Source organism: Cimex lectularius, unplaced genomic scaffold, assembly GCF_000648675.2.
Source record: "Cimex lectularius strain Harlan isolate CLEC.00 unplaced genomic scaffold, Clec_2.1 scaffold148, whole genome shotgun sequence".
NCBI classification, from domain to species: domain Eukaryota; kingdom Metazoa; phylum Arthropoda; class Insecta; order Hemiptera; family Cimicidae; genus Cimex; species Cimex lectularius.
This window is the reverse complement of record NW_019392849.1, coordinates 420900-439066: the sequence shown is the minus strand read 5'-3', so window position 1 is coordinate 439066 and position 18167 is coordinate 420900. Positions and strand designations below refer to the sequence as shown.

The 18167-nt window shown below is 37.6% G+C and overlaps 1 protein-coding gene across 2 annotated transcripts in view; it reads right to left on the bottom strand.

The window, feature by feature from the left end:
- Positions 1 to 18167, bottom strand: part of LOC106669003 (NACHT domain- and WD repeat-containing protein 1) — a 220857-nt gene that overhangs the window by 3659 nt on the left and 199031 nt on the right. For both annotated transcript variants that reach the window (XR_001340852.2, XM_014398243.2), the window contains exons 10-26: positions 16970 to 17194; positions 13672 to 13863; positions 13482 to 13595; positions 13178 to 13411; positions 12996 to 13121; positions 12809 to 12940; positions 12621 to 12744; positions 12061 to 12248; positions 11805 to 12007; positions 11572 to 11749; positions 11346 to 11510; positions 5825 to 6015; positions 5578 to 5771; positions 5355 to 5523; positions 2275 to 2473; positions 1993 to 2217; positions 1724 to 1935 (exon numbers count right to left, since the gene is read on the bottom strand). Coding sequence is in view for 1 of the 2 variants with exons in the window: in XM_014398243.2 (XP_014253729.1) it covers positions 1724 to 1935; positions 1993 to 2217; positions 2275 to 2473; positions 5355 to 5523; positions 5578 to 5771; positions 5825 to 6015; positions 11346 to 11510; positions 11572 to 11749; positions 11805 to 12007; positions 12061 to 12248; positions 12621 to 12744; positions 12809 to 12940; positions 12996 to 13121; positions 13178 to 13411; positions 13482 to 13595; positions 13672 to 13863; positions 16970 to 17194 (3071 nt within the window). In the remaining variant the exon portion in view is untranslated. The remainder of the gene's footprint in view (positions 1 to 1723; positions 1936 to 1992; positions 2218 to 2274; positions 2474 to 5354; positions 5524 to 5577; positions 5772 to 5824; positions 6016 to 11345; positions 11511 to 11571; positions 11750 to 11804; positions 12008 to 12060; positions 12249 to 12620; positions 12745 to 12808; positions 12941 to 12995; positions 13122 to 13177; positions 13412 to 13481; positions 13596 to 13671; positions 13864 to 16969; positions 17195 to 18167) is intronic.

Sequence of the window (18167 nt, the reverse complement as noted above, 5' to 3'; positions counted from 1 at the left end):
TCTGCAAAGATAGAAAATACATATGTGCATTAAAACCGATATCAAGGAACAAAATAATGGTAGAGTTAATTAAGGTTTTTAGTTGAGATAAAAAAGTCAATGGCACGAGCGGGATTCGATCCCACGATCTTCGGCTAGATACGCCGCTGTTCTTCCACTTGAGTTATCGTGACCTCGATCCACTCGGACACCAACTTACTATCTCAACCCCACCTTTTGAATTTTCCCTAATTTTTGCCATTTTCAAGTTGGTGTCCGAGTGGATCGAGGTCACGATAGATCAAGTGGTAGAGCAGCGGCGTATCTAGCCGAAGATCGTGGGTTCGAATCCCGCTCGTGCCATTGACTTTTTTATCTCAACTAAAAATCTTAATTAATTGTAATATATTAATTGGTCAAGCGGACCACGAAATTAGTGAATTATAATGGCAGAGGTTTAAATATAAAAATATCAATTAAATAAATAGTTTTTACAAACAATAATTAATAGACACGGTCAAGCTGTCTGATGAAAAACTGAAAAATTTGACTAAAACAAACTAAGAGAACAAATTCAAGACCAAATAAAATACATTAACATAAAACAGAATAAAATAAATAAGGTAAGGGATATTAAATTAATTTGCAAAATGCAGGATAAACGTTTGACTCAATTCCAAGAAGTCAAATGATGTAAAACTTAGCTAAGTATGGATTGTCAGATAGTTTGTAAATATAATAACTTATATGATGGTACATGGACAGCAGTCTGGAGCTGTGGGGCATGTAAGAATTTTTGATATACTAAATGGGGTTAAATAATGCTGCCTCTTGTCTCCGGTATTCGGAAATTCTTCCTTGTTTCAAGGTTTATTCAGGTAAAATATCTCAAAGTATTATTGTAATTATTATACAGGGTAAACAGCTGAAAATGCCTATCTGTGAGGGTGATTCTAAAAAAATCGTTAAACTTCGAGTCACTACCGCATAATATATGGTGAAATTGGTTTATGTTAATTGGAACTTTATGTGTTGTTTAGTGGCCGTTAGTTAATGATTATTCGGATGTGTCATTCTTGTCTGTGTGGCACTCTCAACACGAAAGACAAGTATGACACATCTACACGGAAAACAAACACTTTGGGCCCTGAAGATGATCTCAATGAAGATCGAAACGTTCGCACGATAAAGAAAACGTTTTTCTAAAACCCACGTCACACCAGACCGCATCTCACGATTTCCAAATAATAATTAATTAAAACTTTTTCCTCATAAGCTTGTTTAAGTATATCATTATTTTGTATTAATTAAATATCGGTTTTAAGCACTTCTGAATTTGTATATATATTTACAAATAAAGAAGTAATATTTAAATTTTTTTGCTGTTTACTCTACAATTCAGTTGCTGTTTACAAAATTTTTCTATTCTTACTACCGTAAAGCATATACAATCCAGTGTTTTGAGCATTTTCTAGTTGATAAATTAGTTGATGATAATTCAATTTTACAGCTATATAGAAAGCATTATTTTTGTTCCCAGTCTCAGTCCCACCTTCTATGGTCAGTTTATTTGTTTTTGCTTCAATTTTTCTCTTTTATGTTCATTTGTTCTTTTTTTGACAGTTGACCAAATTGTAATATTTTTGCTGTTTTCATGTTTATAAACTTGCTGACAAAAAACTTTTTTTTTTTTAAACTCATTCCCTAATTTTTTTATGCATTTTAATACAATGACAAACAGTACCTGGGAGCCCAAATTTTCTTTTTGTGGTATTTTGGATATCTCTTCCATGCTAGCGGAGACCGAGAATCTTCTTTTGAACCTCTCGTCGACTGCTGATTTCATTATGGAACTAGTTAAATGTCCGTATTTCCTCTGCCATGTGTAAGTGTCGAGAGATACCTCTTTCTTTAACAGCCTCCTCATAGGTCTCTTGGGCGCGTTCGGCCGCAAATCTAAGAAAAAAGGGTTCAATAAAATTGTAAAATGTTTAAAATTAAAACATAATTTACCTTCGATTTCCTTAGCCGGAGCAACGTACACGGGCATTTTGACGTAGGTCGCAGGAGTGTTGTGTAAGCATATTATCGGCAGATGTTTACTTTCAAGGAGGTGGACCGCTACTCTTGTAGCGTCGGTCGACATAACAAAGCCCAGTATCGGTTGATGGAGTTGAAGGGAGGTCAGCGGAACCCCTTTCTTTGTGTCCCAAACTATTATCCTTTTATCTTCGGATCCTACAATTCAATTGTATTGAGTATTATGCCTCCGTTGTACATTTTATCTTTTCTTACCCGAGACCGCGATGCTTCCGTCTCCCGCCAATTTTACACAGGTCACGTATCCCAAATGGCCTTGGAGCAAATGGAGATCATCACCAGTGATCATGTCCCAAACAATTAGATTTGAGTCTTTCGATCCAGAAACGACAATGGTCTTGTTTTCTATTGCTACGGCCACGCAAGTAACTTGATCCGTATGTCCTACTAACACCTAAAACGGAATATAATAAGCACTAAAGATCAAAAGAAGAGATATTTTAAAGGTTAATTGATTATAATTTTGAATCCAGATCGCTAATCATAACGAAGGGAATATTGCTTAATTGATACTTTACAATTAACTTGGAACAATCTTAGTTGTCAACTCGATATTTTTTCTACCTGTTTTAGATATTTTAATCTAAAAATTTCGCTGTGCTATGTAACATTGGGTTGCCTGGAAAATAATGCAAGTTTTTGGTTATCAAATAAAAACAATTAAATAAATCATTTTAAACATTTTTATTAATTAATATTCTCTTCATCAGTCGCAATACACTTACTTCTCTCCACGTGACGGCAACTTCTTTATACACTCTGAATAAAATGTGCGAATCTTAGTGACCTGTTCTCGGGTGAGTGTATGACGTCTGGAGAGTAAAAGTAATTTATTAGCGTGAAAGGAAAGGGTTGCTTATAACCCCGCCCGAGGAATATCGAGTACTCTGGGGGAATGAATGTTACCAGACATCTATGTTTGTGGTGATGTATATATATGTATTGTTTCCATTTTGTACTTGACAACCTGAGGTACAAACGAGACTAGCATTTTAGAATATCAACGTAGTATATATCTGAAATCAGAGAGTCAGTAACCAGATCGAGACGCTCAAATGGCTGCAGTTTAAAAGAAAATATGCGCGAAAGAAAAGAAACTTTCCACTTACATAGACTTAGTGACCTATTGTTTCATAATTTGTTGAAGTCGTGCGGAGCGGACAAAAATGAGGTAGTTTAGAAAAACACATTTTTTAAAAAAAATTTTGCCGACGTTTCGACCTTTATTCGGGTCACCTTCAGGGCCTGGGTAATTTAAAATACATATGTCGATTGGAAAAAATACAATTTAAGATGTATGTGCAATAAGATAAAAATTTTGAACCAAATATATATTTTCATATAAAGTATGTGTAGTATTTATGTATATGTGGTGTTGTGTGAAAGTGTTGTGAAACCTGAATTTATATTCTGCTGTTTTTATATTATTGTGGCAAGGTGGGGGACGCGGTAAATATGGGAAAATTTCTTTGATCGAAGGTGGTTTTATTTAACTCAAAGTAAGTCGAGAATGGGGATTTTAAGGATTTGGATTTGTGATTCGGCATTCAATATTGGAAAGGAAGTTAATTATTCAGGACGATAACAAAAGAAAGTAAAAAAGATAAGGTTTAATAGTTTATTTGTTTTGCTGAAGATGACCCGAATAAAGGTCAAAACGACGGCAAAAATATAAAAAAGGTGTTTTTCTAAACTGCCTCATTCTAGACCGCTCCTCACGACTTCAACAAATTCTGAATAAAATTTTCAGTCTTTATTATCAACAAATTCTTTAAATGCATTTTCTAACGACTTTTGATTAATACATTTTTTATGCTGTAAAACGTTTTCCAAGTGTCTGAAAAAATGGTAGTCGGTAGGCGAGAGGTCTGGAGAGGGTGAGCCAGAAATTCATAAGCATAACTAAGATCTATCAGTTTTCGTACTGTTACATGTGAGACATGGGGACGAGCGTTGTCGTGTCGGCCTTTTCCGATGGACCAAATAAGGCTTAAATATTGCCAATTTCTGGTGCATTGTTTCAATTTAAGAGGATTACATTTGGGCATTGATAGTTTCGCCAGGATCCAAAAAGTTGTAGTAAATCAGTCCACACGAAACCCGATGGGTTAGGAGCTTAGGAAAATGTGGTGCTGTTCTTTTTTGTCGAGCCATTGTCCAGAACGTCTGCTATTACCGTAAAGAATGCACTTATCATCACAAGTAACAATTCTATCCAGAAAAGATTCTGTTTCGGCAAAGAATTGTTGCGCAAACTTCATATCGAAACCCACTTTCGAGCTTTTTCACCTTTCCATTTGCCTTAAGGTGACTTGCTTCCTGAAAGATTCTCTCCTCGAACAGTTGTTCTGGGGTTTTCTTCGACCAATTGTCGTAGAACATCATTATATAGTGAAGGAATCCTTACACGACCTTCTTTCTCTTCAAGGCTAAAGTCTCCATCTCGAAAGTTTTTAAGCCAACTCTGAACGGTGCTTTCATACCGCCATCCCCTAGATTTCATTAATGGTTCTGGCCATTTGAGCACAGTTCCGGCGGAGTTTAAATTCGTATAACGAAATTACGCGAAAATCACGCGTTGCAACTTATTGAAGGCTGAATTACTCCAAAGTAATGATATGCTGAGGTAAACAAACGTTTTTTTGGAAGAGGATTAAAAAGTGTTGACTGTCGTACGAAAGAATAATCCATTAAACATAAACAGGTTATTAAATGGTTAATTGAAAAAAAAATACATGAAATCCAGCATTATTTTCCGGTTAACCAATAATTAGGATCCGATTCGGCCCGCGGGACATTGTTTGCCAACCTGGTGTGGAAACAACGGTTGGTAATACATATTTTAAATATACATTAAATGCAATGAACACGAAACTGGAAAGCAAATAAAAATGGGATCGCTTTTTATAAAATAATCATATAAGAGCGGTTCTTTGGTGTATACAATTTAATAAATAAAACCTTTCATTTAATTATTCTTTTTATTAAGATCTTGGTTGAGATGAAAAAGTTAGTGTCATAAGGGGGACGACCTTCGGGTCAATTCGCCGCTGCTCTAAAACCACTGGAGCTATCGTGACTTTGATCCACTCGGACACAAACTCCCCACCTCAACCTACCTTTCGAATTTTCCCTCTTTTTGCTATTTTTCAACCAACACATAAAAAGAATAATTAATTGAAATAATTAACATGATCAATTAGACCTCTAAATATAAATGGATTAAGAAATAAAGTCGATTTTATGAATGAACAGTAACTAAATTAAAAGCTTACTTGCGTCAGCTTTCCTCCAGCGACTTGCCATACTTTGAGAGACATATCTCGCGACCCGGTGATCACGTGTAAAGAGTCGATGGTGATAACAAAACACGTTATTTCTTCGCTGTGGCTTACGTTAAAACGCTCGTCGTCTCTGTGGGGCGTGGCCGGCCAGATTCTCACTCTAAAACCAAATAGGTCACCTGTTATGGTCATTTTTACAATTGGATAAACTTACGTATTGTCGCCGTCCCCGCTGACGACATATTTCATGTCGTTTGATATGGCCATGTATGTCGTCGGGCCCAAAGCGGTGTGCAGAAGGGTCGCGTTGTCCGCTAACCAGACGGTGAAGACGTTCTGCCTGTCGCTTGACACGACTCGCCTGCTGTCGGCGAGCACTGCCACGGCCGTCACGGTCGCCTGGTGGCCCTGATGATCAGTGCATTAGCGAGGGTTAATCATTTATACAGTGTAACATTTACCTTGAAAACTGTAGCAACCATGCCGAGCGTCAAGCCCCAAACCCTCGCCGTTTTGTCTTCGGAGCCGGAAATGGCGAATATTCCGTTGGGTGATATAGCCACGCATGTCACTGTGCCGGTGTGGCCTTCCATCGTCGAATGTAACTCGTGAGTGTTCAGCTGCCAGACGTTTACCAAACAATCCATCGATCCTGAATTGAGTGAAGAAAACATAAGTTGAAATGAATCCCTTTTAATTCTGTACAATTTTTATCCTTGAACCCAAATTCTCGTTTCTTTTAAAAACTTCATGATATACAGTTTACTCAACTTTCAGGATGAATAGCAAATACAAAGAGTAGTATTTAGTTAAGAGTTATTCAACATCCTTATAACTTATTAAATACTTAAAATTTCTAATAACATAGTAAATTGATTAAATGTCTAGACTCAACTAACGTTATAAATGACTTTACTGCAACCATTTTGGACATACGGAGTGGAACTTTGGGGTTCTGCTAAGCCATTCAACACCCAGCGCATCCAATTCTTCCAATCAAAAGTCCTCAGACAAATTGACAAAGCTCCTTACTACGTCACTAACCTCACTATCCACAACGACCTCAACATTTTTTATGTCAACCAACTGATCCGTTTCCGATTCCAACAGTTTTACACCAACTTCTCGATTCATCCTAACCCTACTGGTCGAGCCCTCTCTACACATTCCCTTCCCAAGAACCCTCCACGTCGCCTCGATACCTCCTTGCCTCTTAATCCCTCACACTGAGTGCCAGCATCCGGCTTCTCATAGCATGTGTCCTCCAGCTGCAACGCTGGAATTAGTGTTAGTCCTGTGACCATGTGATAAAAAAACATACAGTGGGCACATATATATACATACAAGGCTACAAATAAATATATGTACTAAAATTAAAAAAAAATATGATAGGAAATTAGTAGAATATTGATATAATCTTTAGGATAGGCAATAATACTTATTTTGATTACTTTGGTGCGTTTATACATTAGCCAACTACGTTATGTTGCAACAACACAAAACCACATAAGTATGACCAAACACTACATACATTTAAAAATCCATATATATAGGCCTGAGGTACCGGAACAACGATCTGTGTCCTCTGCTGTGCCCGAAGACTACGCAAAATTTCGACGATATTTCAAAAAATTGTCTCCATATGTCTAGCCTATGGCCTTGCTACAATTAAAAAGGTGGTCGACCGTTATTTTAACCTTACATAATGGGCACCTACCGGTCGATTTCCGGCAAAAAACGTGCACGTGCTTTGATGTATGATCTATCCTATCTATTTCACTTAGATGAACGTTTTTACATAGCTGAAATCGAACCAAAAAATGGTGCGTCTTTTCCAGTTATGTAAGGCATATTCACTCAGTTTTTTTTTTTTTTTATTGGCCATATGATCTTGCATATTAGCCATGGTACGAATTCTTCTGTGTTCAAATTGGGGGTTATCGGGAAAAAAGGGCCAGAGGCGACGGTGGGAATCGAACCCACGACCGCGGCGTGAGAGTCTCTCATGCTAACCACTCGGCTACCGCGGTCCCCTATTCACTCAGTTAACGCCTGTATGCAGAAATGTTTGAATAAATAATAGCTAACAATTGGAAAATTAGACGATTTTTGTTCAAAACTGTGAAAAGTCCTCGGTTCAAATGTACGAACCGTGATTCCTGATTTCCCAAAACAGAAAAAAAGTACTAAGCGCAAAGTTTGCGTAAAAATAGCGCTGTTTTTAATTAATAATAAATGATTCTTAATAATAAATAGTAACAACAATGTAACGCTAATGGTAGGACAGCGCACGGTGATAAAGAAGAACAAAGAATATGTTGCAAGAAACAACCTGTTTGCCAACATTCAGAGAATCATATCGTTATTGTTTTTACGTCTTCCCAAAAGCCCAAAGAAAAATATTAATTTTTGTCACACTAAGTGCTCATTTTAATTCTACTATACTCTATATTATATTTTTATTAAAAGAGATAAATTTTGATAATTTATTATTTTTTTAGTAAAGAGGAGAGGAGAGAGAAAGAGGTTGAGGAGTGTAGAGGAGAGGAGAGAGAAAGAGGTTGAGGAGTGTAGAGAAGAGGAAAGGAGAAGAGCGAGAGAGTGAGAGAGAGAGAGATAGTGAGGAGTGGTGAGAAGTGGAGAGGAGCGGTGAGGAGAGAAGTGGAAAGGAGCGGAGTGGACGAGAGCGGAGGGGAGAGAAGAAAAGTGAAGAAGAGTGGTGAGGAGTGACGAGGAGCGGTGAGGAGTGGAGGGGAGAGGAAAGGAGAAGAGCGAGAGTGTGTGTGAGAGAGAGAGAAAGAGAAAGAGAGAGAAAGAGAGAAAGAGAGAGAGAGAGCGAGAGAGAGAGAGAGAGAGAGAGAGAGAGAGGAGTGTTCAGGAGTGGTTTGGAGTTGTGAGAAGTGCAGAGGAGTGGTGAGGAGAGAAGAAGAAAGGAGCGGAGTGGAGAAGAGCGGAGGGGAGAGGAGAAAAGTGAAGAAGAGCGGTGAGGAGTGAAGAGGAAAGGAGCGGAATGGAGAAGAGCGGAGGGGAGAGGAGAAACGTGAAGAGGAGTTGTGATGAGCGGTGAGGAGAGGAGAGGAGTGATGAGGAGAGGAGTGATGAGGAGAGGAGTGATGAGGAGAGGAGTGGAAAGGAGCGGAATGGAGTGGAGAGGAGTGGAGTGGAGAGGAGTGGTGAGAAGAGGAGTGGAATAGAGAGAAGTGGTGAGGAAAGAAGAGTAATGGAGAGGAGTGGAGTGGAGCGGAGTGTAGAGGAGAGGGGTGCAGAGGAGAGGAAAGGAGAAGAGAGAAAGATAAAGAGAGAGAGAGAGAGAGAGAGAGAGAGAGAGAGAGAGAGAGAATAACATTAACGTAAGAAATTTCGGTAGAGAGTAAAGTCTGAAAGGGGACGAAATGAGAGAACACTACCAAACTTCTTAACACTTCCAACATTGCCACAGTTTAAAACGTAAAATAACGAAGTTAGCTCTTTCACCGCCCAGCCCTGACGTTATATTCGATGCAATGCGTAACTCAAAGGCCAAACGATGAAAAGGAATCCGGGGAAAACGGGCGTTAATGACACGAATATTGGATGAACTGCAAACCTGGTAAATTAATTTCAGCGCAAGGTGGGATGATGTTAAGTTGTAACCTAATTAGACCTTAAGCAAATAACATTTCGCTCGATTTTCTTTCTTTGAAAGTTGTACTTTAGTAAATAAGACTTTTAACATAATTTTCTTCAACAAATCATTTGCTCTTTATAAGATGAATCTTACGAATTTACATTAAGAGCTTATGGGAATTTAACGTTCAGTAGATTATAATGTTATTTTCTATTCTAATAACTTAAAAATAATAATATGTGTGTTTTGTTTACTATTTTCCTTATAAATTGATCGTTAATTGTGTTAGTGTACTAATTTTACTTGTAATAAGCTAATATTTAATAAGAGATGAATGAAGCAATAATAACAACATAGAAATAATAAGATGCTTTATTTAAGAATAATTACGATTACGCATAAACTGTTCATAAATGGATAGGAATATTTGTAATTTATTCATATTCTATTCATTTTAATTAAATTAACCAATATATTCTTGTAAGTTGGATAGAAAATAAACAAATGTTAATGAAGATTACTCATTTTGTAAACAAACTGCTTTTCTCGTCTTTTCTCCATTTTAATCTAGTTGTATTCTCTTTAACCAAGGAAAGACTTCATCCTGAACCAGTCTCTAGATGAAGTAGAAGATGTTTTGGCAAGGCCTTTATCGACACAATACGATTCGTAATCGTTTGTGGGAAGTTGACCTCACATTGTATGCCCCTTTGAGACCCAGCAACAGCCCGCCACCGGCATCTCAGGAGAATATGATGCAGCAAGTGCCTAGAAGAGACACTATTTGGAATATCTACTGATGAGTCGCGTTTCTGTCTGTATAGTGGTAGCAGGCGCCGAAGAGTCTACCTAGAACAGGGGATGCGGACAATGCCCAAATTCGTGGTCCCTTCAGTGCAGTTTGGAGAGGCGGTGTAATGGTCTGCAGTGGGATTTGTGCTGGAAGACGAACTGGTCCCCATATTGTTGAAGGCAAACTCACCGCGGTCCGTTAAATAGGGATCTCATTGGCAGGGTTTTTCGATTTCGGGATGACAATGCCAGACCTCATAGAGGCAGATTTGTTAATCATTGCTTAGAAAACCTGGGATTTTCCCGTCTGCCCTTTTCCCCATTGTCTCCAGACCTTAATCCCATTGAGTACATTGGGGGATGCGTTACAGAGGAGGCTTTTCGAACTCTATCTCGTCAGTTGACCTGCAACAACTGAGTGCAGCGTTGCAACATCTGTAACGTTCCCATTTGATGGAACCTTACAAATTATCGAATAAAAAGGGAAAATAATTTTAAAAAAATATATAATTGAAAATAAACAAAGAAATGTCATTTCTCTCCTTACGACAGGCCAAAGGAGTAAGAGTTAAAACAAGAAGAGTCTTGAATCAGAGGTCAGACTGAAAGGACCATGTTGAGAAGGGCCAAGCTGTGTGTTTTTTTTTTCAAATTAATTAGTGGAATCTTTATGTTATAAGAAAAAGCGTTCCAGGCCTCGTAAGGTGAGCCTTCCCTCTTAATTTACCTTTAGTAATAGTTTGTTTTGTATTTTGACAATTAGTTATTTTCAATTTATTTTGGATTTGAGGAAAAGAAGAATTTTATTTTATATTATTATTTCAAAAGAATATTTAAATAATTTGTTTTGGTTTCCTTCGTGAGTTATAATAAACCCTCATTTTAAAGGAATTTGTTTATTCTATTTTTTCTTCTGTTTGAGACAAAATTGAGAATATTTAAATAATTTGTTTTGCTTTTCTTTCTTGAAAATAATTCACTTAATAAATCAATTAATAATATAAATAATTAATAATTCACAAATAATTCAATTAATAAATTCTTATTTTAAAAGTAATTTGTTTATTCTGTTTTTTTCCTCCGTATGTGACACATCTATGGAGTGAAATTTGTGACAACCTTATTAGCAATATGTCTAACAGGTGAACAGAGATTTTTGCCAACAGAGGACATTATGCACGGTATTAATTGCTTATTAATTTTTTTCCAAATCCAATAAACATAATTTTGAAATTAAAACCTTTTATTGCGTTCTTTTTCAAAATCCGTTAATTAAATTTTCTTTCTGTAAAATACATAAAAGTTTCTAATAAATTTTAATGCAATTTGCAATAAAAATAAAATATAAATGCTAGGAAAAGAAAATACTACAAATTGGCGGGTCCCTATTTATTTGAGAAAGTTTAGTATAAAGAAGCTATACAAAATCATATACTAATTGGATATCTGTCAGCCGAATTAAGCAATAAAAGAGATTTGTTTGGACCATTCTTCTAACAACTTCGAAATAATTATTTTTCTATTTGTATTTTTAATTACTGCCATGCCGGGAAGGTATTGTTTTTGTTTTGGAAAAAATTTACCTGTAACACTTGTAATGCCGTCCCTGGAAATATCGCAACAGGTGATGGGTGCTGTGTGCAGCCTTTGCGCTTGGTTTTGCGCTTTACCACTCATCGGTTGTACTGCGTCGTCTACGCCAACGCCGTCCTCTTTCCGGAAGCTCCAGAAAGTTATTCTGTTTCCACCTGAGATATAAAACCAAAAATGGAAAAAAAATTGGGGAGAAAAATTGAAATTCTCCTGTACCAGCAGTTATCAAGAAGTCGTCGTTGTTTGTCACTTTGACCCCGGTCACTTCACCGTTGTGGCTTGTGGAAATGGTCCTCACGAGACATCCGCTGTGCATGTCGAATACGTAGACTCTGCCGTCCGCACCACCTGCCACAGCTCTTTGATTATCACCAGCTAGCGTAATCGATACGACCTGAATTCAAACAATTGTGAATTTCCCTTATCCGGATGGGATTTCAAAAACTTACTTTTGCTTTATGACCCCTCAGCGTGTGGATTTCAGTCCCTGTGGCGAGAGTGTGTAGGTAAAGCTGATTGTCCTCGCAAGCAACAAGAAGAAAAACGGAATCGTCCGTTATCGATAGCATAGAGACCGGAGAAGCTACGACGATCGTGTTCAGAAGGGTGAACGTCTCCAACTCCCATAGGCAAACGGATTTATCCGACGAACCTTTTACAGATGAATATGTATAATTGTGAAAGCACAATAGTTCCTGTACTTACCGGAAACGAGAATGTCTCCCTGGAGTGTGACGTTGACGGCCGTAACCGGGCCCCTGTGATGGTCAATTTTAACGACTACTTCACCAGTGACCAAAGAAGACACGATTATCCTAGAATCTTCACCTCCGCTCACAAGAAGCGTGTTGTTCAATGCTGGCGTCACAGAAAGCACTGGAGCAATGTGTTCGCTTAAAAATATAACAGCAATTTACTTGTAATTTGGTCAATCTAGCCTAGCTGATAGATACGTCAGATGGGATTCAGATTTTGCCATTTTAATGGTTGAATGTGGATGAATTTGTGTTAATTAATTAGTTAATTTTTTAATAAAGTGTGTGATGTCTTTGGTGGGTTAAGTCTGGTTATTTTTATTGTTCTTATCCGTCTTTATTATCTTTGGTCCTTTTTCTTTTTAAATTGTAACATGTTTTGGAATGTTTGGAATAAATTACGTAAGGTTTAGTTAATTTTTGTATTTATGAGTTTTGTAGTGTGGAATGTGTTATTTTTATATGCAGTTAGGTAGTTTATAAGCTAAATAACATAAATGATTAACTTACAACAGCCTTAACTTGATTTCTAAAGTTTTTAAGTCCCACACGATTATTGAAGTATCTTCAGAACCGGTAATTAAATATTGTGATTGCTTCGTAATCGCAAGACACAAAACCCTTCCACTGTGTCCTGAAAGATAAGACAAACAAAACAAAAAAACAACTTTTCATTGGAATAAACACATTGAACCAACCTTTGAAAGTATGTACAAGAGCGTTTGACATTACGTGCCAGATCTGAGGGTCTCCGTTATTTGGAATTAGCACGACGTGCTGAGCCGTGGGAGTCGGCTCGATTAGGCGTACACCGTTAGGACAGACAACACCTGTAAAATTATTTGACATTAAATGAGTTGAGGAACAACGGAAGTATGAAAATACTTTTGATCTGAAGAGGGAGCGGCGGGAGGAGCCAGCTGTTGAGAGGAACCAACAGTGGATCTGTAAATCCGTCGCACCAAGCCATTGCAGACATGATCATCCTGCTCATTAACTGCCCGCTCGTTTCTGAAAGCCCAAAAATGATCAGTTACAAAGGCAACGAGCGTACGAAAAAATCATACCTGCAACTGGTCTTAACCAACAGATCACTTGAGCTCCTAATTGTAAAGTATCCCTTGTAAGCACATCGCTGGATTTTCTCACAGTATAATATACTAACTCTATATCTCTGTCGAGTAGATAACACCGCACGTGTTCGAGAATGGATCTTAAATAACTGACAGAAATCGTTCTCACTGCTGCAAGCAGAAAGTCGAAGTTGCAGAACGTCATTTGTTTCAGCCTCGAACTGTCACCTGTCAGAGCAAAAACAACTATAAACTATAAACCCCTATAATCTTAGGAATATTAATGTTTTTTATTTACCCGCTTTAAGCAAATGGATCCATGATTCTTCAACATGACGGAGGCTGTAGGTGACGTCCGTAACATGCAGATGAGACTGGAAAGGTGTCTGCTTCTCACCTTCGGCGGAATGATCTGAGTTGAATAATAGACACATTAAAATATTAAAAAAAAACTCAATCAATTATTAAATTTTGGACATGTTATTGACCAGATTCTTCAAGCTGTTCATCTTGATTGCTGAAAGCGCTGAAAAAAAGGTTGGCAATTTCAGCATGGATCGATCTTGTGAGATCCTGGCTTTGTAGGTATCTTTTCCTGGCCACTTTTCCGTTCATCTCGTATTTCCAACATAGTAAAATCCTTCCGCTCATGAATTTTTCAAAAATAAGAGATTCCGCAACTTAAACAAACACAAAACAAATGTTGTTAAATAATTATTATAAATAATCCAACAGTAACAATAGTTACGCCGAATTTAAAATGCGCCGGAAAAATTGCTAAAACCAAGTGGTCTTCCGGGCCGGATCACCAAATATTCTAAACTAAATTGTCACTAAAGCTTATCGATTGCTTATTTATGACACCAGGACGTAAATTAATAATTAAATAGCCTTCTCTCTGCTAAGATTGGTTCTGATAATCAAATGTTTTTAGTTGAGATAAAAAAACCTTAATTAATTGAAAGATATTAATTGGCCAAGCGGACTACGAAAACTAGTGAATTTAATAAACTTTGACACTTATCAAAGGTAAATTTAAAATGTTAAAAACTCCGTCCTGGAAGACCAGGTATGATCGAGTGTGGCTCTAAGAGAAAAATAAAAATTTCACAGACCGTCCATTATGAAAAACTACGAAATAATTTGTAAAATGAAATGGAATAGTGAAATATAGAAGGAAGACAAACGGAGATATAGTAAGAAAGAAAGTTGAAACAAAATGTGAACAGTTCCCAAACGTGGAAGTGAGTTAGTTTCTGCAGTCAATTCCCTTCTTGGAAGACCTAACTCGGTCGCAGTCAGTGCATCAACAGCTGCCCTTTCCGGGCATGGACCCGCAAACGCGGCACTACGAGGTGATAGCGAAAGGCTCCATTAGCTTCCCATCATAAAATGAAGTAATTAGAACTTTGGGAAGAACTTCAGAAAGAATGGGTTCCCAGTTAATCCCCACCATATGTGGTATAATGGTACAATGGTCTAAGACCGAGAATGGGTGAGTCAGGCCACTTATCGCCCCAGAAACTGTTTGCGATACCAAATAGCAAAAATGTTAATATTTCAGTCAATGGGTTAAGTATAAATCGTAGGATACACGACAACATATTCCAGGAGGTATGCGAAAAAGTGCATAAAACATCATCGCAAAACTAACGGCATCTAAAGCTCGGATCTATTAAGACTAGAATGATCATAAGACATTGCACTATGGATTGACTGGATACTCCAGAAGCATATGTATAGATTGCAGATATGGCAGGAAAAATACGAAGGAGCGGAACATGTCCTTTGTTTGTGCGGAGACCTATGCTGGATGAGATTCCTGCTTCTTTGAGAGTAATCTAGGCCCGATACACCCAGGAGCCGTTGGAAAAGCTTTGGTATCTGTTAAAAAACTTTACATTCATGAGCTCTTGACAATGATGAAAATAGCACTGTGCAGTGATTCACAAGGAAATTTCTTTAATACTTTTGCGGCATACCAAATTACCTTAAACGAGCTTCATCAGATAATGTTTTAGGAATAAGTCCTCAGTACAAAGGAAAAATATTCAAGATCAGAGGCCTGGGAAAATTTACTAAAAGACGATAGCTGAAACTATTTAACCTAGGGTATTAAGACTAGAACTGCTAGATAGGAGGACTGCTAGGAACATGTCCTCTGTTGGTGAGAAATCCTATGTAGGATGAGATTCCTACTTTTTGGAGGTGACAAGTCGATACACACGGTAGGCTTTAATTGATATATGATTAAAAGTGTTGATGTCAATGTAGTCAACTTTAAACCTTACCAGGTGTTACAACAGATTCATCCACAAGTAATAAACCACTATATTCTAGTTTCCATCCATTTTACTTTTATTTTGTTATGCAACCAAGACTTTTAAGTCAGAATATAATTTATTTTTACTTGCAATTTAGACGTTACCACGTTACTTATTTTTGCTGGGTGGGCCTGTCAGACACATTTTGCTATATCGTCAACTTCAGTTTGTTGAATTTGTTAACTAAAGTCTTTGTTTGTCAATGGCCTTGGATAATTAAGTTTAACTCACTCTTTCTATACGCCCATTGGTCGATGCAACGACCCGAAGATACCGGTCGTACAATATGCCTCAAACTGGGCTCATACATCACATAAATTTTAAAATTATCCACGCATTCCTAATTAATTAACCTATGCACCATCAAGAATGCTAAAGAATTCAACTCATTGGGTAAATTATTGATCGAAATTTCACTGCGAACATAATTGTTTCCTCTATATATAAAATTTATAGCACTCGTTTTCATATTGTGTGCAATAATGAATAAAGCGACAGTCATACAACAGATTACTATCGTTATTAATAATTTTGCGTAACTTCTTTCAGAATATCAGGAAAGTTGACGTGGAGATAATAGTATCGATTAAAGGGAAAAAGCGATAATAGGCAGAACCTCTTGGTTACCACTCCGCTGTGTACCAATGTTTGCCAATAACAACCTGTTCAGTTTGTCGTTTTATGTCAAACGTTATCTTTAACAATTCATACAGACAGGGTAAATTAAGTGTATGATCGTTATTGTAAACATGTAGGTACTCGTGAGTAAACTTTCAATTTCTTACATTTTTTAACAGTCAAACATATTTTATAACTTTTTTGAATTTGAAACCAACTAACGCGGTCATTTTTAGAAAGTTGAGGTATATAAACAACACGACTTTATTAGAGATGGCAACGTTTAGTACTTCAACTAAGTTTTCTTATCTAAGCCCTCGTCAGATCCATTAAGTGACGGCTGTTCTTTTACATTTCATTTCTTACAAAAGGTATCCTCCAGCAGTTAAAATTTCTTAATTAAAAGGGATTTCTTTCAATTACTGTGCACTCAACTTCATCGTTGTTTCAAATTGTTCAATGTTAAAAATGGAAATTTTAATGTTGCTGTTTGAACACATTGCGTTGTTATAAGGATTCGTGTCAGGCATGATAAAATCCATAGATATAAATAGCTTCAGAAGGTAAAAAAAGTTGTTATATTTGAAAACTGGTGGTGAGTTTGAGTCAAAAATTTTGACGGCCCACACGGCCTAATATATTTCCATGGAAAAACGCACTGAAAGGAGGCCACCAGACTGAATCGAATTCAAAAAAGAACGATACCTCTTTCCGATAAACGCCCTGGCGGAAATTAAGACTCTGAAACATCTGGTCCGGGCCAGCGAGCCGAAAGAGCCAAACCGGGCGGACCTAATCAGTTTAAACCCATCGTTTCTCCGAGTATCCTCGAACACCCACTCACTTATTTTCCTTTTCACTGTGCAGAACGTCGAGAAGTTGAAGAAGCCGTCACTGAGTAGAAGAGGCCCGTTGTCGCTAGACGTCGGCATTAAAAGTTCCAGCAACTCCACTTCGGTAAGCCCGAACTCGGTCGCGGTGAGAAAAGCTCCAAGACGAGAGATTGCCTCCGATCCGAACTCCGCCTCCAAACGTTCCAGCTTCTCTTCTATATCTTTCTCCAAATCTCCTAAAATAATTACAATAACAATTAACAAAGAAAAACTATTTTTCTGGTGCTTATTAAACGTTGGGTGGCAACATGGTTCATAGCGTTTTTTACTGTAGCTCTAAAATTGTTTTGTACGAATCAATATTGCTTGAAAAATCGTGCGTTAGTTTTTTCAATGTCAATACAAAATTATCACATCAAGCTATTTAGTATAGGTAATGTACAGCATGAAAAAATTTCCTCAGCTAGGTACTAGTAGACGTACATTTACTATGCGAGCACGAGAGATTGATTGATATCGCTTTATTTACATAATCTCTCAAGATTTGGTCTTGAGGACCACTCTTACATCGAAAGAGAAAGAAGAAAAGGAAAGAGGAAAAGAGCAAGTTTGAGAGAGAACGAAAAAGAGAGTGAGAAGAAAGAGAAACAGATAGGTGAGAATGATAAAGATGATTAGCGCAGAAATGCATGTCAGATAAGATAGTGATAAGAATGGGAGGTGAGAGAGAGTGAGAAAAGTAGTGAGATAAAAAAGAGAGACTGCGAGGGAGGAGTGTGTGCGTGAGAAAAAGAGAAAGCAAGAGAGAGAGAGAGCGAGAGAGAGAGAGAGAGAGAGAGAGAGAGAGAGAAATAGACAGATAGAGGGTGGGAGGGAGAGAAGGAGAGAGAGAGGGAGAGAGAGAGAGAGAAATAGACAGATAGAGGGTGGGAGGGAGAGAAGGAGAGAGAGAGAGAGAGAGAGAGAGCGAGGGAGAGAGAGAGAGAGCGACAGAGAGAGAGAGAGAGCGACAGAGAGTGTGAAGAGTATGATAAAGATGAAAAGAGCAGAAATGTATGTCAGATAAGATAGAGATAAGAATGAGAGGTGAGAGAGAGAGATAAATAGACAGATAGAGGGTGGGAGGGAGAGAGGGAGAGTGNGGGAGAGAGGGAGAGAGAGAGAGAGAGAGAGAGCGACAGAGAGTGTGAAGAGTATGATAAAGATGAA